Source organism: Sminthopsis crassicaudata, chromosome 3 (genome assembly GCF_048593235.1).
Source record: "Sminthopsis crassicaudata isolate SCR6 chromosome 3, ASM4859323v1, whole genome shotgun sequence".
Classification (NCBI taxonomy): domain Eukaryota; kingdom Metazoa; phylum Chordata; class Mammalia; order Dasyuromorphia; family Dasyuridae; genus Sminthopsis; species Sminthopsis crassicaudata.
In genome coordinates this window covers 349,275,053-349,302,310 of record NC_133619.1, presented here as the reverse complement: position 1 = coordinate 349,302,310, position 27,258 = coordinate 349,275,053, and the positions used below count along the sequence as shown (strand labels likewise).

General features: G+C 34.6%; 1 protein-coding gene across 1 annotated transcript in view; it reads left to right on the top strand.

Annotated features, from left to right (window-relative positions):
* The window catches only part of FAM168B (family with sequence similarity 168 member B), a 43,426-nt gene extending 27,327 nt beyond the window's left edge, over positions 1–16,099 (top strand). Inside the window, exons 4-7 of the mRNA XM_074301695.1 lie at positions 7,556–7,698; positions 7,975–8,152; positions 12,232–12,358; positions 12,766–16,099. Coding sequence (XP_074157796.1) covers positions 7,556–7,698; positions 7,975–8,152; positions 12,232–12,344 — 434 coding nt within the window. The 3' untranslated portion in view covers positions 12,345–12,358; positions 12,766–16,099. The remainder of the gene's footprint in view (positions 1–7,555; positions 7,699–7,974; positions 8,153–12,231; positions 12,359–12,765) is intronic.
* Positions 16,100–27,258: the final 11,159 nt, after the last annotated feature.

The window sequence follows — 27,258 nt, the reverse complement described above, 5'->3', positions numbered from 1 at the left end:
AAAGGCTGCCACAAACATTTTGGCACATATAGGTCCCTTTCCCTTCTTTTAGTATTTCCTTGGGATATAAGCCCAGTAGTAGTATGGCTGGGTCAAAGGGTATGCACATTTTGATAACTTTTTGGGTATAATTCCAGATTGCTCTCCAGAATGGGTTGGATTCTTTCACAACTCCACCAATAATGCATCAGTGTCCCAGTTTTCCCACAGCCCCTCTAACATTCATCGTTATTTGTTCCTGTCATCTTAGCCAATCTGACAGGTGTGTAATGATATCTCAGAGTTGTCAGAGTTGTCTTAATTTGCATTTCTCTGATCAATAATGACTTGAAGCATCTTTTATGGCTAGAAATAGTTTCAATTTCTTCGTCTGAGAATTGTCTATTCATAACCTTTGACCATTTGTCAGTTGGAGAATGATAGCTAGTGTTTCTGATAAAGGCCTCATTTCTAAAAAATAGAGAAGTGAGTCAGATTTGTAGGAATAAAGTCATTCCCCAGTTGATAAATGGTCAAACGATATTGGCAGATAATTTTCAGGTGAAGAAATTAAAGCCATTTCTAGTCAGATGATAAAATGCTTTAAATCACTATTGATTAGAGAAATGCAAATTTAAAGAACTCTGAGATACTACTTCACACCTCTCATATTAGCTAAAGTGACAGGAAAAGAGAATTGTAAATGTGGGAAAAAGTGGGACACACAATGAATGCGTTGTTGGTGGAAGTGTGAAATGACCCACCATTCTGGAGAGCAATTTGTAACTTATGTCCAAAGGACTATCAAACCTGTTAATCATAATGATATAATGCATAAAGTGATTATAGAAATCAAAATGTTTATAGCAGCCCTTTTTGTAGTGGCAAGGAACTGGAAAGTTAGAGAATGGCTGAATTAGCTATGGTATATGAATGTAATGGAATATTATTGCTCTATAAGAAATGATGAGCAAGCTGATTTCAGAATAGCCTAGACAGACTTGCATGAATTTATGCTGAGTGAAGTGACTGGATCTGAGAGAATATTGTACTCAGTAACAGGAAGATTGTGATGATCAACTGTGATGGACTTGGTTCTTCTCAATAATGCAGTGAATGAAGGCAATTCTAATAGACTTGATAGAAAATGCCATTCACACCCAGAGAAAGAGCTGTGCAATTTAGATGAAGATGAAGCATAATATTTTCATCTTTTTGTTTGTTTCTTTCTTGTGGTTTGGATTTTTTGTTTAAAAGAATTATATATATCTTGCTGTCTTGGGAAAGAGGGAGAAAATTATAGAACACAAAATCTTCCAAAAATAAATGTTGAAAACTATATATATTTGGCACAATAAAATACTATTGAAGATTAAAAAAAATAATGATTTGGCAATCCCAGAATTTGTGACAAGGCTGTCACTTGCTTCCGTTGCCTAACCTTCTTCTGTCTAGACTCCTTAGGGTGTGAAGCTTTAGAGGATCCCTTCAGCTCTCTATATAGATAGTTCCTTAGTGATTTTCCCCAGAATCCAAGTGTAATAGTATCTTACTGTTCTAACAGGAATGTGTACTTGTCATTTTCTTCTCTTTGTTTTGGTTTTCCATTGACAATCCCTTGACTTCTTCACTTGTCTTTCCATTTTAGCCAGAGCAGAATTTATAAAAGTAATTGAATATCTGCTACTGATTGGAAAAATAGTTTTTAGATCACTCATTTAATGGATCTAACTGAACAAATTTCTAGGAGGCAATATACAAACAGATATAGAAGCATCAGGGTAATTTATCTAAAATTTGAGTAGTTTCATGAAACTTTTTCCAATCTATTGTTTATTGAGTTTCTAATCTCGAGCTATTGCAAACTTTATAATCCTGTTATGTTTATTCTCTACATAGCATAGGACAGGATGTTTGTTTTCTCATCCTTTGTGAGAAAAACATCTAATAGCTCATCCATATCACTCCCAAAAGGGGTTTGTGGCTCTTATAATAGTCTTGATTCTTTTAATGATGACTGGGTCCCTAGGAAAAGGTGTAGTGGCTTATTGTCCTAACACATTTTTCTCCTGGTTTAAAGGAGACTTGTTTTCTCTTCTGATTAGTTCTACTTACTGTATACGGATTATATGGAGGTGGTATAGAATTCTGTATTGGTACCTCTAATGGATTTAGTAAATTGGGGCAGTCTCAATTTGAAAGAGTGGTCCAACAGAATTAGTAGTTCAATTGCTTAGGCTTTAGTGTGTCTAATCTAGCTTTCAACATGTACAATTTACAATAATCAAAAGTCTTATATTTATCTGTCCAAGTTCTTTCACTACAGTTATCTAAATACGGATTCCCATCTGAGCTATCACTGGACTCCTTGACATTCCTAGCTAAAAAGGGCTAAGCCTTTAACAACTTGCCTAATGGGAAGTCCATCAGGCTTTACTCTGCATCAGTCCTATTGTGTTTGATACTGATATCACCCTTTACTGGTGCTGTCAGTCAGAAATTAGTCATTTAGTCTGTTTTCCATATATTGTTGTTTCTTTATGTGCAAATGAAAAAAAAATTCAAAATTTCAGATATCAACCTATACTTTATGCTTTCCTGAGCTTGTGGAGCTCAGTTTTCTCCCATTTTTCATGACAGGTTAACTACTTAGTAAGTGTACTCCTGCCTAGAATGGAACAAAAGCAAAAGAAGCTCTGATTCAGTCTTCTGAGAGGAGTGAAATTGCAACTCAAAAAATGGGGTAGGGAAAAATAGGCAATTTATTATAAACGTATATACATCAGAGGCCAGGCCCTGAGCTCAAGTTGCATGTTACTTTTAGAGATGAATTTACAAAGAGAAGACAATCCTAATAGGTTCATACTTAATAAAAGTATGGGCTAGTGGTGTAAGAGAACTAAGTTTACAGTCCAAGTAGATTCATATTTCTAAGCCAGTTTCTAAGAGGACATAAAAATTCCTGTGGCTGCTCTCTTTCCTCTGCTTGGATCAATATTTGTACCACATACTTAAATCATGTGTCCTCTCCACTACCTAAATCCCCCATGAGAGACTTACATGTATACTTTGAAAATCTTGGGTTCACTTGAATTAATATGGTGGTATTGGCTAAATAATTCAACGTAATATTTCATTGTGAAATAGAACATGAAATAATTCTACATTAAGATATATTTTAATGAAGGAAGTATTGGATGGTATTGTAGAATAGCTTCTCAAAGTATGAGCTATATTTTTTCTTAAGATCTTTTAAGATTTCTTGAATCAAACCCAACTCCAAAACTCTTGAGAAAGTGATACAAAGGGGGAAGATTGTAGAGCAGATGGTATAGCATTTGTTGTTTAGTCATTTCAGTTGTGCCTTGACTCTTTGTGACCCTATTTGGAGTTTTCTTTGCAAAGATACTATAGTGGTTTGCAGTTTCCTCCTTCAGCTGAGGCAAAAAGAGTTCAGTGACTTGCTCATAGTCACACAGCTAAGTATCTGAGGCCAGATTTGAACTCAGATCTTTCTGATTCCAGGCCTAGGGCTCTGTCCACTGCACTTGCTGCCCTTCTGAATATGGTATTATTAAAACCACTTAATATGTTATAGTAAGAAGTAGCCAATAGTAGGTGTGAGGAAAAAGTTGAAAAAGATATTCAGTTGCAAAGGTTTATCAGAATTTCTTCCCTTCACAGGCTAATTGTACACTATTTCAAAGTCCAGTTCTTTTTGTACAGCAAAACAACTGTTTGGACATGTATACATATATTGTATTTAATTCATACTTTAACATATTTAACATGTATTGGTCAACCTGCCATCTGGGGAGGGGGAAAGGGGGGGAAAAATTAGAACAAAAGGTTTGGCAATTGTCATTGTTGTAAAATTACCCATGCATATATCTGGTAAATAAAAACTATTAAAATAAAAAAAAAAATTTCTTCTGAGTAGAATCCCAGTTTATTTTAAACCCCCATGACAGTTTTGTTCAAGGTTCAATTAGTAAATTAACAGGCATTTGTTAAGCCCCTTATGTGTGCCAGGAAGGCATTGTGCTTAGACTAGACCAAGATGTAACCAAATAGTTATTAATAAAAAGTAATATGAGCAAAAGCTGTTGCCCTGAATTGAGACTGACTAATAACCGGCTGAATAATGAATGAGACAGAGAACAAGTTATTGAAATAATTATTAAAAGAGTATAATAAGAAGGCAACATACCAAAACTTAGGGGATGCAGCCAAAGCAATCCGTAGAGAAAAGCAGTACAGTGGTCAGTTAGAGTACATCAACTGTTTAATAAACACTCTTATCTATTCATCCATCTTTGTAAACATATTAAAAAAATAGAGCGGGTCAATAAACTGAGCATGCAGTTATACACTAAAAAAACAAACCAGCAACCATGAAGCAAATACAATAGAAGAAATCTTGAAAATGAAAATTATTAAAATAAAGACTATAGAACTGATAAAACTTTATGAGCTGACTTTTGAACAGACTAACAAAAACAGACTACCAACCTGATAGAAAAAAAGAAAAAAAAAATTAATTTAAAGGAAATCAATGAAGAAGGTTATTACTTACCTTCATTGATTTCCTTTAAATTAATTTTTAATTAGCTTTAATAAGACAAGTAAATCCATAATCATTCATTAGCATGTTTCTAAAATATTAACAACTTCTAATAATAAATAATAATAGAAGTTCCTTTCAAATAAGTACAAAATGCATAAAATATTTGGGAATTTATTTGCAAAGACAATTTTAAATTTTACACAGATATAACTAAAACATCCTTTATGGAAATTGAGGGACTAAGAATTGGTGAGTTCATGGTTTGGTCATGCTAAGATAATAAAAATGCTGCCCAATATTGTGTGTCATAGTCATAGTACTAAATAGATACTTTACAAAACGAGATAAAATAATAAAATTCAACTTGAAGAACAAGAAATCTAGAAAGGAAATGATGAAAGCAAGTAGGAATAATAAGTAGTAATAAAAGGAGCATAGCATTGCCAGACTGTAGTCTGTCGTATAGAGCAATAATTATATAATAAACTTGGGTAGTTTTGGAAAAAACAGATCAGTGACAGAAAAAAAAGCAATGAAAGCAGTAACCCAGTCAAATAGCCAAATTACTAGATAAAAATCACTGGTAAAATTGAACAACAGTTTGAAAGAAATTAGGTTTAGACCAAGTCTTATACTTTATACCAAGTGAAATGACATCAACAGGGAAGAAGTTACCTTGTCAGACTTGTAGGTGGGGGAAGGGTTCATGACAAACAGTATTTAGAAAAGATCACAAAACATACTATGGATAATTTTTATTATGTAAGATTAAAAATAAATCTATTACAGTTTTAATTAGAAGGGGACCAACTGAGATAAAAATCTTTATAATAAGTCTCTGATAAAGGCCTGTTCTAATTGTCATTCTCATTCAAATTTATAAGAATAAGAATCATTCTCCAATTATAAGTGGTAAGATTGATGAACAAGTAGTTCACAAGCAAAGAAATATATGCTATATACAACATGTTTTTTAAGAGGTTTATAATTAGAAAAATATTGATAGTCCGTTTCACAACCATCATATTGTCAAAGATAACCCACTACCATCACTCTAAAAAAAAGAAGAAGAAGAAGAAGAAGAAAGAAAATGACAAATGTTAGAGAGGCTTTGGGAAAACAGGCACAGTGATTCATTATTGATGGAATTGTATATGGATTGATCAGTCCTTTCTTTCTTTCCTCGCTCCTTCCTTCTTTTCTGCCTTCTACCTCCCTCTTTTCTCCTTCCCTCTTGCTATCTTTTTAGCACTTTTCCACCTAACAACCTCATTATTAAGCATATATTCCATAGAACATGTGAGAAAACAACACAAGTCCAACATTTTAAATTATTTATATCTACATTTGTTGGCAACAAAGAACTGAAAACAGTGTGTCTATTATTTCGAAATAGCTGAAAAAACTGTTGTATGTGAATGTGATGGAATATTATATAGTAAGTAATGATGAATATGAGAAATTCAGAGATACAGATTACTAAAAGAAAGCTGAACTCTCTAATTAAAGAACTAATAGATTCAGAATACATATGGTAAAACTTACCTTATGAAAAAGGAATGAAGGGTTTGTTTTTTAGCACAGAATAGTGTGTACACTTCCTGATAATGGTCACTGTCACATATATTTTTACCTAATTTTTATTTTCTACAAGAAAGGGGAAAAGTTTTTCCTGTATATTACGAATATTTTCAAATTCAAGGGAAATCATTAAAAAATTTATAAGATTCTATGGCTGTTTTTTTTGTTTGTTTGGTTTTGTTTTGTTTTGCCAAAAGTAAATGTATAGAAACCAATACTTCCATTGATTTCTTTTTCAGAGTGCAGTGAATGCAAGGGAAGAATTTTTTGCATATGATTTTTCATTTTATTGTGGGAGATACTTTGATTAAACTAACATCACTTTATTTTACTCTAGCACAGGAATTATTAATCTTTTTTTGTATAGACTTCCTTTGGCAATCTGGTGAAGCTTGTGGACTTCCTTTGGCAATCTGGTGAAGCTTGTGGACTCCTCAGAATAAGTTTTTTAAATCTATAAAATAATATACATAGCATTATAAAAAACATAATTATTTTGGAGTTTTTTTGTTTTTGTTTTTGTTTTTTTTTAATTCACAAATCCCATGTTAGGAATCTTGCTTTGCTCTAATGGAATACTTGATCACTTTTGTCATTGTTCCATGGTAGCACCCACCTTAAACTGCTCTTCAAAGTAGGTTTTTATTTCTTGTCCATATTTTCCTTGTTTCTGAAATGTTGAAAATGCAAGCGTAATCTTCTACCAGACTTTCTCAGCTAATAGAACAACACAAAACAATAACATCTTTTTGTTCTCCATTCTTTCCTTTTCCTCACTCACTAGTTTTATTTTAGAAGAGTGCAACTTTTTTCTTATGTGTAAGGAAACACATTTGAGAGAAATCAATTTGAAGAAAGTGCATTCTTTTTGATTTTTAACTATTTGTAAGAATGTCAATAATTGGGGGCAGCTAGGTGGCGCAGTGGATAGAGCACCAGCCTTGAATTCAGGAGGACCCGAGTTCAAATCTGGTCTCACACACTTAACATTTCCTAGCTGTGTGACCCTGGGCAAGTCACTTAACCCCAGCCAAAAAAAAAAAAAAAAAGAATTTCAATAATTAAGTGAGATTGTCAGCAAGAAGTATTACTTTCATGTTCCTAATGGTGTTGTATGTAAGTCACTTATTGATTATTAGTACTCAAAGATGAGAAATCACTAATGGATTATTAAGAAACAAGAGGCTTGGCCACATACCTTATAAAGGATCCCTTGTGGAGAGCAAATATAATGCTGTCCCACTAATTTCCATTTGTGACACTGATAGAAGCAATCCTGATTGGGATGGGCCAGCTACTTATTAAGTAGGTATTTGGTGGGGTAAACTTCTCTTAATCTCTCTTCTTTTCTTTTCTACAAAATGAATAAATTTAACTTAAATGATTTGGCATCTTCTTTTTGAGATAATTCCAATTTTGTATTTTTAGGTTATACACCCGGTACACCATATAAAGTGTCCTGTTCACCCACCAGTGGAGCAGTGCCACCTTATTCGTCATCACCCAACCCTTATCAGACTGCAGTGTACCCAGTTCGAAGTGCCTATCCACAGCAGAATCCATATGCACAGGTATGATCATAAGCACCAACAATTTGGATGGCTTCAGGATAAGTCCAAGTATTATCTTAACAAACATGTTGCTTTTTAGGTCCAAATTTTTTAAAAATCTGATTTAGTTGGGAAATTGCTGATGAAAGATATTGGCTAATGGTGAAAAAGTTTGAGGAAAATAATGTGAGCATTTTATTGTAGCCAAAAAAATATAGAGGGAAGGGGTATATGGTTGTATAGACATAAAATAAATTTTATGAGAAACTGAATTGCAATTGTTTTTTCTCCCAACAGCAAGGCACTTACTACACCCAGCCTTTGTATGCAGCACCACCTCATGTAATTCATCACACCACAGTTGTGCAACCAAATGGCATGCCAGCAACTATGTACCCTGCTCCCATTCCTCCACCAAGAGGAAATGGTGTGACTATGGGAATGGTTGCTGGGACCACTATGGCAATGTCAGCAGGTAAATCTTCTTTTTAACTGGTTTGTTGTTTTTATATCATATCACAGGACATTATAGAGCAGCAGAAACATGTTAGTTGTGTGACCCTGGACAAATCATTTCATCTTGTTTGATTTACTTTCCTTATCTATAAAATGAGCTGCACAAGGAAATGGCAAACCGAGTGTCTTTGCCAAGAAAACTCCAAATTGGGATTATGAAGAATCAGGCATGACAGAATTAATGACTGAACAATAATAACAAAAATAAGATTTCAGTGTTCTAAACTCTAGGTCATATAGTTCTCTTTTTTGGTTTGTTTTATTCACAGATTCATGTCCTTTCCCATGAAAATACCTAGTGGATCCTTTTTGCCCTTTTAAGGGGAGAAGTAGCAGTTAAACTGGCCAGCATCTCTTATTATTTAATATTAATAGACTTTGATTCCAGACCAGCTTTATTAAGTGGCATCTTTTTTTGTTTTTAATGTTTTATATGTGTTTAATTTTTATAATTCCATAGTGCTGATTTTATATTCATTTTACAGATAAAAAAACTGAATCTTAAAAAGACCATGATCACAGATTTAGAAGGAAGGCAAGATTTCTGATTCAAACTTTGATTTTAAAGATGAGGATAATTCACCTGACTTGTTTAATGTCTCTTGGGGTAATATGAATCATGAACTAGGGGTTGAACCCAAGTCTCTAAGATGAAATCAAGCATATTGTCCAAAGCCAATATCAAGTGTAACATCTAAAATTAAGTGACAGCTTTGGCTTTTTTTTTTTTTTTTTCAAACGATTTATGAGTTAGTTATTGTGCTTTCACCATTAAAATTGTATGATTTTTTTTTCTGAATGAAATTTCTATTAGTTTTAGAGAAATTTTTGATAATTCTAAAAAAAAAATCCTAAAAGTTAAATGTTGCTTCAAAAATCCAATTAGAGAAATAATATGATACGATAGTTTGTGATGATATATAAAACTCTAATACTGTCGTACATCAATTCATATAGCGTGGTCCTTCAAATAATTCTCAAATCCTAATCCTCCTAGTGTCAAATTTTGTTAAGATAAGGAAAATATCTTATTCCCAGAAACTATGCTCAGACTGTTTGGACTGAATCAGATTCAGTAGAAAAGATCCAGGTTTGATCGTCTTACTTACTATATTGATAGGTCATTTTAACATTTTAAGATGTTAATTTTCTACATTTACAGTTTGTGAAGAACAAGGATATATTTGTTTTTCTTCATAAGTTGATTTGTATTGGAAGGGGATAAGAAATTTATATTTATAAATATTTTTATTAATTTAATATATTTAATTTATAAATAAATTTATATTTTAGAAAACTTTATATTTAAAAGTTGCTATTTAATCCCATGCCTTCCTTAATTTTAAGATTCCTAGCCAAATTATATAGAAGTTTTGAAGTAAAGTTGATCTAGAATGCCATCATTGGCTAACATTTTGTTCATTTCTTCAGGCACTGAATCTTGATGGAGCTTGTACTTTTCTTTATTATTGTTAACTATTTCATTATTCCAAATTCTTTAATTCTGTGATCATGAACTAGCTAAACTATATTATTAAACAGTCTTCTTCATGCTCATTTTTGTTGAGTTTTGTAAATATGAATTTATTCAATACATGGAAATTTTTGAATCAAAATTATTTTATACTTGTGACTCATAGTCTACAATACAGATTTTTATGAAACTGCCCACCTCTGCTTCCATTTAGTTATTTTTAAAGATATCTTTTTTTCCCAGCAACTCAGAGTTTTAGTTATGGAAAATAAAAACATTTATATTTTTATATATACACACACACACACACACACACACACACACACACACACACACACATACATACATAGTCATATACATATATATAAAATTCCATTATATAGTGTGTATAATATGTAAAATAAGAACAATGTCAAGAAAATGGATAAGTATGTCCTTCCATCTTTCTTTCCTAGGTTACTTTATATAATTTTTATTTTAGATTCCTCGTTGACAGAGCAAATAGTTTATACAAAACATCAGAGGGAAAGCAGTTCATTAGAGTCTAGATTTTATCATTTAGAATATGTGTTTTAGGGCAGCTAGATGGTGCAATGGATAGAGGACCAGCCCTGAAGTCGGAAGGACCTGAGTGCAAATCTGGTCTTAGACATTTAACACATCCTAGCTGTGTGACCCTGGGAAAGTCACTTAACTCCAATTGCCTCAGAAAAAAAAAAAAAAGAACATGTGTTTTCTTTGACTGTTATTTGTGTAACTTGGCAGAATGAGATGCAAAAAAAAGTTGTCTACTGAAAACATTTGGTAGGAGAAAATGCTAGTTGAAATAAAAGTGCTATAAGAAAAATTTTGATGTATGGATTTGCAAGGCATGTGCCTAAAGACTTATTTTTGTAAAAATAACATGCATATAAATTATGTATAAGTTTGATATATTTGGTGTGTTGGAAAGTATTATTACTTTAGAATGTTAAAAGTGGCCTAGCACTATCGTGAATAAGACAAGCAAAACTGGATTTTCCTTACAGAATCTGATTAAGTCTAAATTGCTTGTCTGGGAATAAGAGCTTTTACCCTTAAAATTTAGCAAGGATTGACACTAAAAGAACTGGAATTTAGATATTCTTAGAAGGATTAGATTGTGTGAAATGATGCAGTACATTATTCCCCCCATAAGGCAAAGAAAATAAAGATGGCTTGAAAATATTTCAGAAATATTATAATAAACTTAATTATAATAAAAAGTTGACATGCTTGGTCCTTTCAGAAAGATTTCAGGTGATATGCAAAGATGTAATAGTATAAAAAGCATGATTATTACATATAATTTTTAAAAATTTCTTTTAAAAGATAAATTTGCAGGACAGAAACTGGAGTCCTGCATATTATCATGGACCATCAAAAGTCATGTATATAAATTCACCTTGAATTTCTATACATATAGAATATATTGTACATTTTCATTAATATATACACTCAAAAATACATACATACATGTCAGATGTGTATACATACATGCATATATACATAATTTAAAATATTTATGATCCCTCACACCTCTCAGTTTGATTAAGATAAGGATGATAAATGTTGGAGGGGATGTGGGAAAACTGGGACACTGATACATTGTTGCTAGAGTTGTGAAATGATCCAACTGTTCGGGAAAGCAATTTGGAACTATGCCCAAGGTCCTATAAAACTGCACACTTTCTGAGCCAGCAGTGCCATTATTGGGTCTGTATTTCAAGAAAATCATAAAGGAGGGGAAAGGACCCACATGTGCCAAATTATTGTAGTACTTTTTGTGGTAGCAAAGAATTCGAAAATGAGTAGATGCCCACCAGTTGGAGAATGGCTGAACAAGTTGTGATATATGGAGATAATGGAATATTATTGTTCTATTAAAAAAAAAATGATGAACAAGCTGATTTTAGAAAGGCCTGGAAAGATTTACATGAACTGATGCTGAGTGAAACAAACAGAACCAGGAATACATTGTACACAACAACAGAGCAAGAATTAGTGACGATCAACTATGAAAGACTTGGTTCTTCTTAGTGGTTCAGTGATCCAAAGCAATCCCAATAGACTTTGGATAGAACATGCCATCTGCATCCAGAAAAAGAACTATAAGGAGACTTGTAAATTAACACATGCCATGTTTTAGTTCTTTTTCTGTTTTTTTTTTTTTTTTTTTAAATCTCTCCCATGGTTTTCTCCCTGATTTTTCTTTCCCAGCATGATTCATAAAGCAGTGTATTAAAAATAAATAGGTTTACTAGGGAAAAAATACTTATGACCAGCTTGGGTTGTGGATATATATTAAGTATAAATTCAGACTTGTTTAGGGTTCAATAAACATTCTGTCAAACTCAGAATTAAATTATATCTATATACCATGTATCCATTCTTATTTCTCTTTTCCTTCAAAAACAAATATGAATGTACTATGCCATGAATTAATATTAATATATTACTGCAAGTTATACAACTTGATCCTTAGTTGATTTGGAAAACAGTTTCATTATCTGCTAAGGAAAATAATCTTTTTTCTTTTTTTTTAGGTACTTTGTTGACTACTCATTCCCCTACTCCAGTAGCCCCTCATCCAGTTACTATGCCCACATATCGGGCCCCAGGAACACCAACCTATAGCTACGTGCCCCCACAGTGGTGATCATCCTGGCAAATGTAAGTTAGCAGCTAAATAGCAATAATGAAGATTTTTTTTTTAATGTTTACTTTTGGAATTGTGTGAAAAATGAAACTATATTTACATATAGATCTTTATTGATATAAATATAATGTACCTTTTAAAGTTTGTCTTGTAATTCCCATTATTATGACTTTCTAAAAATTACAAGTCAACACAAAATGAACTTAATAAAATAGTCTTTCCTTTTGGTGAATTCAAGGTGTGTTGTTTCTGTCTGTTCGTTTGCCTGCCTGTCTCTGTGTGTTTTTGTGTGGTTATCTGTGTAAAAGATGTGATTTGTAAGACTGACAAATGTCTTAAAGTGCATGTTAGAACTTAGTAGTTGAAGACACCATTTGACTTATCAATGATGACTTATTTTTGTATCTTCCTTTAACTCTAGGTTTGAAGATGGGAGATATGCAATCAAGTAATTGAGGTTTAACAGTTGGTGCTGAAGCCCCTCATGCCTCCAACCAGGACTTTCTTTCTTCTGAATGCTTTCAACACTTTGCTAAACACTACTAAATTCAGATCACTGAAGATTTCCAGTGCTGCATATCTTACATCTTGGAACTCCAGTAGTTAGTCTTAAAGCAAATCCTGTTTTGTGGACTGTCTTGCAATTTTTTAGCTAACTATAATGATAAAAAGGGAGTATAAATTTATTCTGATCCATATCTAGTTGAATGCATGTTTAAATACACACACACACACACACACACACGCAAACACGCAAACACATACCCTTAACACACATACACAAACACCCTTACAGACACACACACATATACACACATATACATTCACACACACACACACACACACACACAAGCTTGCTCAATCTACCTGCAGTGACTGATGCAAAACCCTCATATGCAAAATCCAAAGGAACTGAAAAGTATTTTACAACTTGTTATCAATGCACTGTTGTAACGTATGCAAAGTCTTAAAAAGGTAGAGTCGTGAAAGTGAATTTCTTTATAGAACATCATAATATTCATTAGTAAGTGCTTCAACTTTTGGGGGGTTGATAAGTTGACAGTTAAGGACATGGATTTTTTTTTTTTTTTTCATTTTAGGCAATTATATTTCTTTTCCAATTGAATTCAGCTATTATAAGTAGAAGTGACTGGAGGAAAGATCTGGCAGGGACAAAATTCCTGCACAAAATCAGTTTTCTAAGCATCCCTTTTTCAGTTGTAATATATGGAGTCAGTGTTACATAGACTTTCTTAAAGATCAGAATGAAACGCTAGATTGTGTGGCCAGTAAGAAGAGGCAACGTGAACAAAGCACCTTTTCTTTTTTTGGTTGCTTAAATTTTGAATGCAAATTTCTACTACAAATTCTGGAGAAGTAATTTCTATATCTTATTGAAAACACATCAAGTATATGATCATCATATTTCCATGCAATGAAGGATAGGTTTAAAAGTGACACTGCCACACTATTGGGACATATCAGATTCCAGTTTATTCCATTTGTTTCCTAAAGAATGTTCTGTTCAGCTGAAAATATATGTACATTTTGACCTAACTTACTTTTAAAAAAATGTAACAAAACATGTAGGGCACTGCTAGGTGTTTTTCCCCCCACAAATAAGCAAGAATTCAGTTATACGTTATGAATAAAGTTTGTGTGCTTAAGAATTTAAGGGAAACAAAGCAGGGTTTTTTTTTTTTTTAATGTCCTTAATCTGATGTTTCTTATAGTGGATTATGCATACATTTGTAGCAGGGCTGTCAGAAAATATGAACATTCAAAAAGTAGGGAGTTTTTCTTTCAATTTGCCAATTGATTTCTGACCATAGTATGGGCTGCTTGTGAGTCACAGTATTTTTTGATGCAAACAAATTTAATTTTACCTCAGATGTCATTTGGGAAGCATGACCATGAGTCCAACTGCAGATTAGTGTTTTTTATTGTTGAGTCTATTCCATTGTCCCTTCCTTCTTTCTTACAACAGTAATAATTCAACTCAAAGTAAATGCTGTTAGGAATGAAGGACTAGCATTAGAATCAATTTGCATGCCAGAAATATTACTGAAAGGAATTTAACTTAGAAATCTGAATATTGTGGGAAAAAATCACAAGGGTTGTTTTTGTTTCTCTCCCCTTCCCCCCTGAGCCTGACTGACTTAATATATGTGAATCTGATAAGTTATAGTGCAGTAAATGGCTACATTTTGTTCACTTTTAAGAGTTTACAGAGAGGTCTGTTAGGCTGTAGCATATGCAGTTTTATTACAACCCACAAGTGAGTTTGAATGGCACGTTTTTGTGGGAGGGTGGGATACCCTGCTCCCTTTGTGGATTTGACAACTCCTTCAAGCTAGTACCCTATGCCTCCACTCCAGTATCCTTCCCTGGGGGGGAGGGATGTGCTCCTGAACAACCCATTGAGATGAGTGAGAGTCTTTAGTAACTTTATTTTTTACAGTAAGCACTCTTTTTTTTTAACTTCAACAATTTAGTTTATAAAATTTAGGAATATTTTTGCATGGATCACTGTAAACAGAAGACCCTTTATTCCTAATGCCTCTTGACATAATTATAGTATTTACTTACAAATACTTTAAAATGTTTCATGAGCACTTAATGCATCTTAGGGACTACCATATATGTCTATGGAGCAGAGATTTACCCCCAGACAAAACAAATTGAATCTGTAGTTTGTTCCAATCTGTTTTTCATAATTCCATTTGTATAATGAACAGGTTTGCAGATAGTAACTGATAGGATGCTCTGCTTCATGGACTAAAGCGAATGAACTGATTGAAAAACTTTTTGAGTTTATCAATATCTAGTTTAGAAGAAGAGATTCACCATCTTAAGGCATGTCCTTGATTTAAAAAAAAATAGCTGTGAGGCGTGGAATCATTCAGATTTAAGAAACTATACAAAATGGCTCTAAGACTTTAGTCTTACTGTATAATTTCTTGTTCCACAGGAATAAGCATGAAACATTGGAACCATATGAGGGAGAATTTTCTTAAATGCTATCTTAGATAGCATTTTTGAGAGAGAGATTCTCTGTATATTACATTTTTCATTAACATCAGGTTCTCAAATGTAATTTTTTTTCACCCAGTGATACTTTCTCTTCTGTACCTCCTCCTTCTCCTTTTCCTCTTTTTAAAAATTTGGGTAGTCTTGTTCATTGAATACTTTTACTAAATTGCATTATGGGATTCATCTACAAAGAGAGATTTTCATTTTTTGTAGTTGTCAAGATACCATCTATTGTAAATGATTCAGCATAATGAGAGAAAGAGTGAGAAAGATGACTTTTGTTAACTAAGGACACGTGCCTGGTCACGTGAATAATTAGAGTAGTAACAAAACTTGGTGGTAGGGGATAAATATATCTTATCTTAATGACATTTTGTTAAATTAAAAAAAATAAAGAAATATAACTAGGGTCAAAATTATACACTATAAAGTTGTATTTTTAGGAGACAAATTATAGCAATAAAGAACCTCCTGAAACCTTCTCTCCTTTTTATATTACATTCCTGATTCAGGACTCCTACAAATGCAAGCATTTGGGACTTATTAGGAAATGGAAGCAGAACAGCAGCAGTGGGGAAATGTACTGATTCCTGTCAATGTTTGACAGCTTTATAGGAGTGAGATTTCTTATGATATAACTTTTAATCTAAAGACCCAAGAGATCTAGTGTATCAGATCTGTAGATTCTACTGTTTTTATTGCAATAAAAATCTTGTTTAGGATCTGTGGTAGTGTTCAGTTTATTAAACCTAGCAACACATACAGGCTATTCTTTGGGAAACAAGGCGAATTATTGTTCTTAGAAATTCATCAGTCATTGATTGGCATAGTTCATTTCTAACCAAGCAATTTAGAAAATTTAAAAATCAGTCTTTTTATAAAACTTGAAAAATATGTTAGTAAAATTACTAGTTTTACAAAATTGTTGTTCATTAGAACTTTTTCCTTGTATGCTATGCAAATGAAATATTGATTCAGTGGTAAAGAACCAGCAATCCTTTGGGCTATGCTATTAGAAAATTTCTTTTCTTACCCTACCTGTCATTTTTACCTGATGTCACCCTTCAACCCAGTTTGTCATACTAGGCTTTCTGGTGTCATCTGGTCTAGAACTAAAGGTATTTGAATTGGTATGCTTTGTATCTGTTAATACTTTTCAAGTAGTTAGAGGAAATACATTCTTGCTAAAACTAGAAGTAATTTAATTGATTTTATCTAGTAGCTTGTACTCCTGTGCATATCTGTTATTTATTTTAGCATATCCACGGGTGGGAAAAGGCAGGGAAACACATCAGAAATTTAAAACCTTCATGAGAAATCAAACGCAACTGTATCTGCCTGCCTTTTAAAGAAATAGGAGCATTACAAAAAAAGTGTTCTGGAAAATTTGTCTCAATTTCCCTGCCCTTAGATTGTTAATTTGTTTCAGAAAGACATATGTGATCTGTACTGTTTTGATTGGAGAACATATCTTCACCATCTTGAATTCTCTTCTGTGGCTTGAATGTTAGTCTGAAGCTTTTAGAAAAATACCCCCAAACAACTGTGCTTCATTTAGCAGAGGGACAGCAGTAAGGTCCTAATCAATTGTGATTTAATTTGACTGTAATAAATTAGTAGCTGAATTGGAACAAGTTACTTGTTCTAATTTTTCTCTTGCTTCCTTCAAAGGAGGAGAGGCTTCTCCTTGCTAAATGAACTTATTTTAGGTGAGGGGAGAAAAAAGTTCTTATCGAAGACTTTCATTTTACTAAGTAAGCTCTCTTCAGAAGCCTCAGAGTTATTTTTAAGCGGCATTTGTGCTTTATTGAACCTAAATTTACTAGGGAAAGTAGTTGGTATATTTTAGATAACACACAAAGAAGTAGAGTGGGTGGTTATTTAGAGAATATATAAAAGAAAATTGGCCTTGGGTTTTTTTTAATCCCTGAAGAAAAAAAAAACAAAAAACGCCCCAATCAACATCCTGTGTCATTCATGCAGTCCCATCTTGGTTCAGAGATCTTTCCAGATTAATTGGGACTTTTCTATGAGGTTTATGAACCTTTTGAAGATGAAACAAGGGAGGGGTACAGATAATGGAAACCATTGCTTGGTGTACATGGTGGAGGGAGAGGAAACCTGATTAACTTCAAGAGAAAACTGTCAAATTGTCGGAATGCAAGATTTGTGAACACTGACACTACCAGAAGCCTGTATTCCCGTTGGTCATAATCACATGACCAGCCTTTTCCCAGCTTCCTGGAACTGAATTGAAAGAGTAATTCTGACCACCATGTTGGTAGAGTCAGGTTTGGGTCCCAGCAGTAGGCTGTCTTGAAATGTTTGTTTTAGCTGGTTCCTGTACAGACTTGTTTTTAAATAGAATGGGTTTGTTAGTGTTCTTTTTATTGTAATACTCTTACTGGCTGCCCTGTGTCCAAAACAAGTGATTGCATGCAACAAAAGTACAAATGAAAAGGACCCAATAATAGTTCTCCATATTTTGTTATTGAGTAGACACAGGTTTCTTTTTTATGATTTTTAAAAAATACTGTTTTTCAGACAGTTATGTTGGTACTTTTTTTTTTTTTTTTTTTTTTTTTTTTTTTAAAGTTAGGTAAGTGTTGTCTTCCAAAATGTTAAAAAGCATCACTCACTTCTGCATTGAACTTATGGTGTCAACACGAAGGTGTGGAAAATCCATCCTGAGCCAGTTCAATTATGTGTAAATTCATACTTTTTTATTTTTTATGCAATCCGATGAGTAGATGAGCTCAGATTTAAAATTCTTAAAAAAGCACGTTTATTGTAACAAGAATTGTTATGTATTAATACTTCAGTTTTCAATAAAGATTGACTTGTGTTGCTTATTTTGGTTTCTCATTTTTCCAAACTCTTCTGGGAATATGGTTATGTGATTTGCCAATGGAAAGAGTGTCTCAGGCTTGATTTGAAGTTATGTTTTTCTGAATCCAGACTTAGCATTCTATCCACACTGAAACATTTAGATACCTTCCAAGATAAATGATTCAGTATGAGAAAGAACATCTATTAACTCAGGACACAAGCCTTGTCACATGAATGATTAGAATAGTAGCAACAGAATGGTAAGGGATGAGTATTTTGAAAACACCAGAAGGCCTGGATTCTTAGCCTGGCTTGGCCACAAGACTGCAATGTTCATCGTCATCCTCAATAATAATTTAACAAGCATTGTGCTAAGCATAGTGGACACAAAGGAAAAGACAAGGCCCTTGTCCTTTATGTATGTGCTCACGTGAAGTGCTCAGTGGGAGCTCACTTCAGGGGTTGTGATTTTCAGTGTTTTCTATATCCAAAACAAGGTTGAACTTGACTCCATCTAGATCTAGCATGCTTTATTTCTGTTTACCTCAAATGTATTATTAACCTATCAATAATTTCAATCTCTTGATGTGTATTCTTGGTTATCTTCATATGAAGGTCATTGCTTCCCCTAAGTGGGAAACATTTCAGTTCTCAGAAATTGTTAAATTTCCCAAAGGTACAGAATGTGTTCTCAATTTCTTTATGAGTTTTGGTGATCCTTAAGTGATCTTTGTGATTGTGACCTCTAACCCTAGTGATGATATTCCCAGCCTTTTGTTATTGCCATGTATCTAATAAGTGCCAGGAATGGGATGTTAGGAAAGATTGGGAAAATAGATGTAATGCTAATATTAAGATTTATTGCACTAGTGATGATAACATTCTAAGTTGCTCTAAAATCCCTGTTGGCTGGCAGTAATTCTTATACTAGTTATGGGTGATGGATAGGTCTGCTCAAATTTATGTAGTATTTTTAAACTATGTTGTAGCACTTTCAGAATTACTGTGAAATAAATACACCAGGGGAAAGTGAGGAAGACATATTAGAACCTTGGACATAAAACTGAGTTTGAGATATTTCTTGGGTATCCAAATCAAAATGTCTGAAAGTCTGCTGAAGAGATGAGATTGGAGTCTAGATTAGACACGGGCAGAATAGGTAGAGTTGAGAATAGGCACAGGGATGTTAAGTAAATATCAGAACTGGCGAGACCACTAAATGAGGGAGAAGGGAAATGGGGCCAGAACAAAACCCTAAGGGATGTCTATAGGATGAGGGCATGGTCTAATGAGGATGCAGCAAAGGACATGGAGAAGGAGAACTATGAGAGTGATGTCCTGAAAAGAGAAGAAGGTGATTAACAGCGTGCAAAGATGCAGAGAAGGCAAGCAAAATGAAGACTGAGAAAAGGCAATTGACTTGGCAACTAAGATTGCTAGTAACTAGAGAGCAGATTTGGTGAAATTATGAAGTCAGAGGCCAGATTGTAAACAGTTAGGAGAAAGTGGGGGCATCTACTGTAGCTGGTATTTTCTCAGTGTTTAACTACAATGTGCTAAAGAAATAATAAGGAACAATAAGGATGGAGAGATCAAGTGACGATTTGTGGGGGAGAGGGAAGAAAGAGTGATGAAGTCGTGAGCATGTTTATGTTTGTAGGTAATAAGAGATGAGCCAGTAGACAGATTGAATAAGTGATAGCATAGTGATGACAGAAGTGGCAGTTTGCTAGAGGAGATGCATTGGACTAAGGCTTCTTGAGTAGGTAGAAGGATTAACCTTAGAGTGGAGTAAGATCGCTTCATGTGAGATGGGTAAACAAAGAGCTGGAAACCAGCTCATTTAGGAGTTGAAGAGGGGAGAAACATGGGAGATATCTTCAATTTTTCCTATAAAATATTCTCAGCTAAGAGTAGGAAGAGAGGTGAGCCATGGGAGGTTTGAGAAGGGATCAAGTTCGGAAGAGCTGCTGTTAAAGAGTGGGATCATGAGTTGATAAGATGTATTGTTCAGCAGCAATGAGGATCCAGTTGAGATTCTGTGATCTGTAATGGGCTTAATCAGGAAGATTATATGATTTTCTCTCTTTTTGTTAAGCTGTGTATGTAGCAAAATTGTGGGAGTGATCCAAGATTGAGACTTGGCAAGTTGTAATTAGTGAAATGATCAGGGGGGCAGGGATTTAAGAGAAGATAGTATTGAATTCATTCATCATATATCAAAAGGGGAAAATAGAATAGCTAGTGCAGGGGAGATGGCTTGTAGAGAATTAAGGAGACTAGGGAGTGGAAATCAGTGCAAATGAAGGGGAAGGAAGGTCTTGTAAGGGAAGTTACAGACCAATAGATTATGATTATATAAAGGGATTTCAGAATTCTTGCATGAGGAGGTGGTATATTTATGGGTTACAGCAAGCAAGATCAAGGTTTTTTTTTTTTTTTTTTTTTTTTTTCCTTTTCTGAGGCAATTGGGGTTAAGTGACTTGCCCAGGGTCACACAGCCAGGAAGTGTTAAGTGTCTGAGACCAGATTTGAACTCAGGTCCTCCTGACTTCAGGGCTGGTCCTCTATCCATTGTACCACCTAGCTGAGCCCAGGATCTATTTTTGTATGTAGGTTGAGTTGGGGTGGTTATATCTTAAGGGAAGTGAGCAGATTGAAGAACTGAGATGGTTAGGAGTTTGAGTGAGTGTCATAATGTATGCTGATGTTTTGTAGTATGAGGGCAGGAGTTGGGGAGAGTAGAAAAATTTTGAGTCATTTACTGAATTCCCTGAAAAAGAAAAGCCATACAGCTAAGTAAGTTTCTGAGGCCAGACTGAAACTCAGATCTTTCTAATTCACCTATTTATTTTATACTCTGAATTACTGGAGATAAGGACCCAGATGCAATATCTGCCTGTCATATGTGGACTTGCTGCTTTATAATGATTTTTGTAGGGGGGAGAAGAGAGAAACGGAGACAGAGACAAAAAGAAAAAGAGAGGAAGACAAAGAGACAGCCAGCCAAAGAGATGAGATGGAGAGACAGAGAGACAAAATGTGTGTGTGTGTGTGTGTGTGTGTGTGTGTGTGTGTCTGTCTGTGTGTCTGTGTATCTGTGTGTGCAATCTAGAGCAGGAGCTAGATAGATAGCATTTTTCTTTTCCTTCTGCCATCTTTTTTCATTACCTCTCTTCTGTCCTATTCTGAAATATTCTGCAGTATATCAATGACTAATGATTTTCTGTTAATGTTAACTGATATCTATCTGATCTTAAGCTTTCTTTTGACTAGCATTCTCAGCCTCCTGAAGCTCATCTCACCTTGAAGCAGTCTTTTCCTTGAGGATTATAATTGAGTGATCTCCACTGACCTGCTATATTATGGAGTCATTATAGTTTTAATGAACTCAATCTCCCCTTTTATTGGCCTCCTTCCATATTTCAGGCATTCGGTATTTTCTCTTCTTTCTACTTCTCCGCCCTAGAAAATTTATAGCACATTTGTCATTTGCACCTTACTGTAAGAAAGCAGAAAGCCCCTGGCCCAGGGTTTGTGACTAGGATAAAGGACTCTCCTTGCTAAGAGTTCTGGGGAACTCTTGGTGAGGGGACTGACAATTCCCCTAAGTCTGTAGGCCTGCTTTTCTTACCTGTGGGGTCCTACAAAAATAATGGAGGTAAGAAAATCACCTTCTTTTGTGACCTTCCTCAGCTCATTCTGCCTGTTCAATGGGCTGCTTTGACTCATGTGCCATGGCTCATATCCAGCCTCTTAGAAGAAGGAAAGTTTTGGCCCTCATACTCTACCTAAGATTATTAGGTTCTGGATTTCTGTTTTCCTCTTAGCAGCATTAATTAACCCCAATATTAGTGACAAATCATAGCTGTGTGGGAGATAACTTATTTATATCTGGTTAAATATTAAATACAATTTATAAAAATTATATCTAGTTAAAGTCTGTTTTCTGACTGTGTATAGACATATCTTATAGCAAACTGAAGCCTAAGGAGGTTAAATGCCTGAGGTCACACAGGTACTCTCTGTCAGAGGTAGGATTTAAAGCCCAACTTCCCAATAATATAATGTCTGAAGCCAGTTAAATACAGTACCTCAAAATGATCCTTTCAGTAGTGTGGGAACTCTCTCTACCAACCTAAGTGCCCTGGATAGTTTTCATAGCCAAATTGGATCACTCACTATCAGGCTCTTTTGGAATACTATTCTTCTGTCCTTGAAGCCTTTTCAGTGGGTGAGGTCTTGCCCAAAGCTTATTCACATAGCTGTGCCCCTGCCAGGACTCAAGAGCCACTCCATGATGATGCATCAGATTAGTACCAATGGAAGATAATAAAGTTATGAAAACTGATGTTATAATGCTTTGGTTACTTGCTCATTTATAACTGCTACTGTACAATAATTTTCCTAAGATCATGTTTTCAGGAACAGCTTAGGTGGGTTCTGCCCATTTAGCTGTATTACAACTTTTGTGAGAACATGGCATTGTGTTTAGAAGGTATGTCAGGTTCTCTGATACATAGAAATGTGACCTATAAGAAAATCCAATAACTTGCTTCTCAGTGTCCTAAGGAATTTGAAGACTACAAGTTGGCCAAGTTGATAATCAGCATTTAGTAGAGGAGGTTTCCATATCAGAAGTAACCCCCTTCATAAATGAAATCAAAGATCTAGAAAACATTTCAGTTTTATATAAAGAAATTTAGTTTTTTACATATATGTATATATGACATGCATATACAGACATGTACATACATATGTATATTGTGTGTGTATGTATATATATGTGTATGTATATGTGTATATATAAAATGTGCATATTGGATCAGATTTATGGGTGGAAAGAACTCCCTGGCTAGTGCTGATCAATACTCTCTCTCTCTCTGCAAATTGTTGTCTCAAAGAGGTTTTATGGAACACATAAGTTAATTGACTTACCCAAAGTCATATAGTTATCAAAGATAGGCTTGGACCCAGGTCTTCTGGATTCCAAGACCAGCTTTCTATTCTCTATCCTCCATCTGACCATCTCACCATTTCGTGTAACAGTCATCATACTTCTCTCATCCCAAAATGCAATCTTAGATTTTTTTCCTCCTGTATTTCCTAAAGAAACATTGCCAATTATCTGCCCCATATTTCTAGGTTTGAGCCTTTCTTTCTCTCCCCCTCTCCAGCTCCTTTTTATTTTTATGCTCATAGAAAAATGTATTAAAATGTAATTTAGAATGTAATTCTAATAATATAAATTCTTTGAGCCCACGGGTTGTCTTGCTTGTTTGTATTTGTAATCTTATCATTAAATATTTAATATATGTCCTTTCTGTCAATTTATCTATCTCTATGCCAGAGATTAGCAACCAGATCTCTACTGGTTTTTTTTTGGCCCATGAGCCAGAAAAGGTTTTTATATTTTTCAGTTTAACACAGTGAGCCTAGCTCAATTGTACAGCTATATATGTTATCCAGGCCCAATAAGAACACTATAATGTGTTCACTTGGTGGATATTCTGGGCTATTCAGCCTCTTTGTTGGAGAAATAGTTCAAATGAAGAAATGCTATCTTGGTAGTTGGTAGGCGGTATTCAAAAGATCCACCATATATGATTCTCTCTAGTAATATTCCCATATGCTATAATGGGGATCTGTAATACAAATGATGTAGCTATATCCCACTATGAAGATTGTACCCTATCCACATTACTTATCTTATATAAATGATTAATTCATACACTCCCAAAACTTCGTCACAGGGACCTGAACAATGTGGTGGGGGTCTTTCTTGCATCCTTTATCAGTGAAGCACATGGGTTTTCCATTAGGTTGTCCTTTGTTCTTAGTATATGAGTAGTCCATCATTTTTCCCCCAACATACATTTCTTTGATGATATCCTTTACACTACTTTTCTTGCATGATTTCTCATTTTCAATGTGTGGTAGCCCACTCATGCTCACCATATATTTCTTCATTACCTTTGAAGAACTCTGATGTTAAAATAATGGGCCTTTGTGTTTAGAAATCTGTGATCATTAAATGAACTTTGTAAATTCCCAAAGACTATCCAGCCTACTCCCCTCCTCTTGTTCATCTCCTTGTACATGTGTAGTGTCTATCCCGAATATTTGTATTGGGCTAGTCTTCAAAGATCAGCATTTTGCCGCCCATTGGCTAAATTGTGGCTTCTGCCTGTTTTTATATTTCAAAATAAACTTGATTTATACTACTGAACCATACAAAATCAAGCTATGAACTGGATTTGGCCCTTAGGCATAGTTGGTCAATTCCTGGATATTGATAAAAAAAACTAATCTTGCAAAATAGAATCCAATCTAGCCACTAATTCTGTTAATCCGACAGACTGTGGGATTCTAACTAACCTCAACTAAGCTATCCATCCGAATCATATTTTTAACAATAAGTATTTTTCATCCACTTGATCTTTCTTATGTGGATAGTTGGGCTAAATTTTCTTTGAATAACCATGGATTTCATTGAGAAAGTCCTTCAATGTTGCTGGGTTTCATACAAACATCAACAAATAACATTTGGAAGACCTCACCATCCACAGGGTACCCCTTTCTGACTTGATCTTTAAGCTAGACCTCTTCCATGGATGCCTTTAACAATATCTCTTCCTGTTGTGTGCATATTTGACATTAATAATGAGGGAAATAAAAAACATCTCTGTTGTTTTATCTTTCAAGTTTTCTTGGATGATTTTGGTAAATGCAAGGGAGTTACCTCATTGGAAAAGATTCTTTAAGAGGGTAGTTGCTTTTTAAAAGAAACTTAAATACCAGTTTTGTAGCTAAATACACAGTGGGATCTTATACATATTCTCTGTACTTTTTGGTCAATCAGGTGATTATGAACACAGCAGACATATACAGACATACAAACAAATATAGAATGGATGCATGTAGTAGCATGTGGCTTGCAGAGAGGAATTCCTATGAAATGGTTTGAACAGCCTAAAATTGAATTGTTCTGAAAAGCAAGAGAGGCCCAATAGTGCTCTGGTAAGGTAAGTATCAGTGTTTTTGGTAGGTAGAAAAGATAGTCCAGTTCTTTGGGTCATTAAGAGCATCTTCATGAGTGCTGCCCATTTGAAAGGACCATAGGCTTCCCAAGTGTAAACAATTAACTCCATGGTTACTAGTCAACTCTGTCTCAGGGATGTGTTGATTACCTGTTGAAAGATTGGAACCTAGTATTCATCTGTGAAGCTTTCTGTCAGACCTCCAGTTGTTAGTGCTCCCTCTCCCCCAAATATTCCTACTAGACTTTGATCTCTCTTATTTTTCATCTATCCCTCTTGACTTCCTATTTTGTATTTTGCTTATCTCTATATGGTATTATCCTTCCCCCCCAAGTAGAGGGCAAGTAAAGTTCTTTGAGGGCAGGAATTGTTTCATTTTTGTTTATATATCTCTAGAGCTCCTAACAGAATTGAATTAAATTGAATGATCTAGACATGGGTTCTTAACCTGGCCTCCTTAATTCATTCATTTAAAAAAATTTTAATAAATGAATTTCAGTACAACTAGCTTCCCTTAAAACATAATTCTGAGACGTTCATAGATTTCACTAAACTGCTCAAAGGGCTCATGAGATAGAAAAGGTTCCAGGAGGAGAGGAAAAGGAAATGGAGGAAAAATAAGTAAAGAATCAATTACCAACAGACTTCAAGCTTCTGAAGAGATCTGGCTATGGTTTAGGAATCTGTACCTTGAAGGCCCTTGGTCTTACTAGCATCCAAAAGCAGGCTGTCTGGTGCACCACACAGTTTGTTTTTTGGTCTAGACCTGGGATTTTACTGGGTGTAGGGAATTCTGGTGAGAAAACACCCTACCATTATAGATAGGCAACTATTGTACAACCCATAGTCTTAGCGGCCTGGTACAAAAGAGGTGAAGTGACTTGATCACACAACCAAATATATTAGAAGTGGGACTTGACTCTGAGGCTGTAATGGTTCTGAAATGACCTATTTCACAAGCAATATGGTTGTATTATGGACACACATCCATAATTTATCAACAAGTTTAAAAGAGCACCTACTGTGTGCCATGCTTTGTTCTAGGCAATGGGAATAAAAATACAAAAAATTACAATCTTTACTCTTAAGAATTTATATATGGCCAGTCTTTTGTCTTTACTGGAGCCCCAGGAGATTTTGGAATCATCTTTGTTGATATCTGTACTAGGAATTAGCTTCATTCACCTTATTACTCAGACACATTATTCCTGATCAGTCTATTCGGGGAGGCTTGGGCAGACCATGTAGAGGAAGATGGGAAAGTGGATAATGAAAAGTCACGCATTTGTGCCTTATTTCCCCTTTCTTCCTCCATCACATTTGTATACAGATGAAATCAAGTTAAGAGCAACTTTGAAAGGGAAAAATGAGCTGAAAAGGTTAATCCAACCTATTGCAAATTGATGATTTTATGGACAGGGGTCATGGGTTAATTGCTTGGATTATGATGCTCAGAGCTTTCTTTCTGCCAGCTGCCTCCCACAGTCATTGTTTACCTGTCAGTGGGTGGGCCTCAAAAATCAGGATCTGGGACAATAATCCTCATTCCTTTCTGGGAGCAGGTTGTGTAATTAAAAAAACACTGAACTTGAAGTCAAAAGACCAGCATTTACATTCCTGTTCTAATATTTACTAGCTCTGTGATTACTGACAAGGCACTTAATCTCTGCACCCCAGTTTTCCCAGTTGTAAAATGGGGACAATGATACATCTGTCGACTATAGTTGACTATAGTGTATGGTAAAAGTGTTTTGTAAAAATGTTTTAATACTATCAATATAAGCTGTTATTTCTATCTTATTCTATCAGAGTTCTGGACCTGGTAGTGATACTTACTAGAACTATAGTAAACTAATTGAACCCCAATTTAAATGTAAAAAACCAATAGCTCTTCATCATTTACAGGGCAAGTTTCTAGCCTGGCATTCAGCTTAAGCTCCTCCAAATCTGGCTGCTTTCTCTCCAACTTTCTCAACTTTCCATTCTAGAAAATTTCATTTATTGTTTTACAT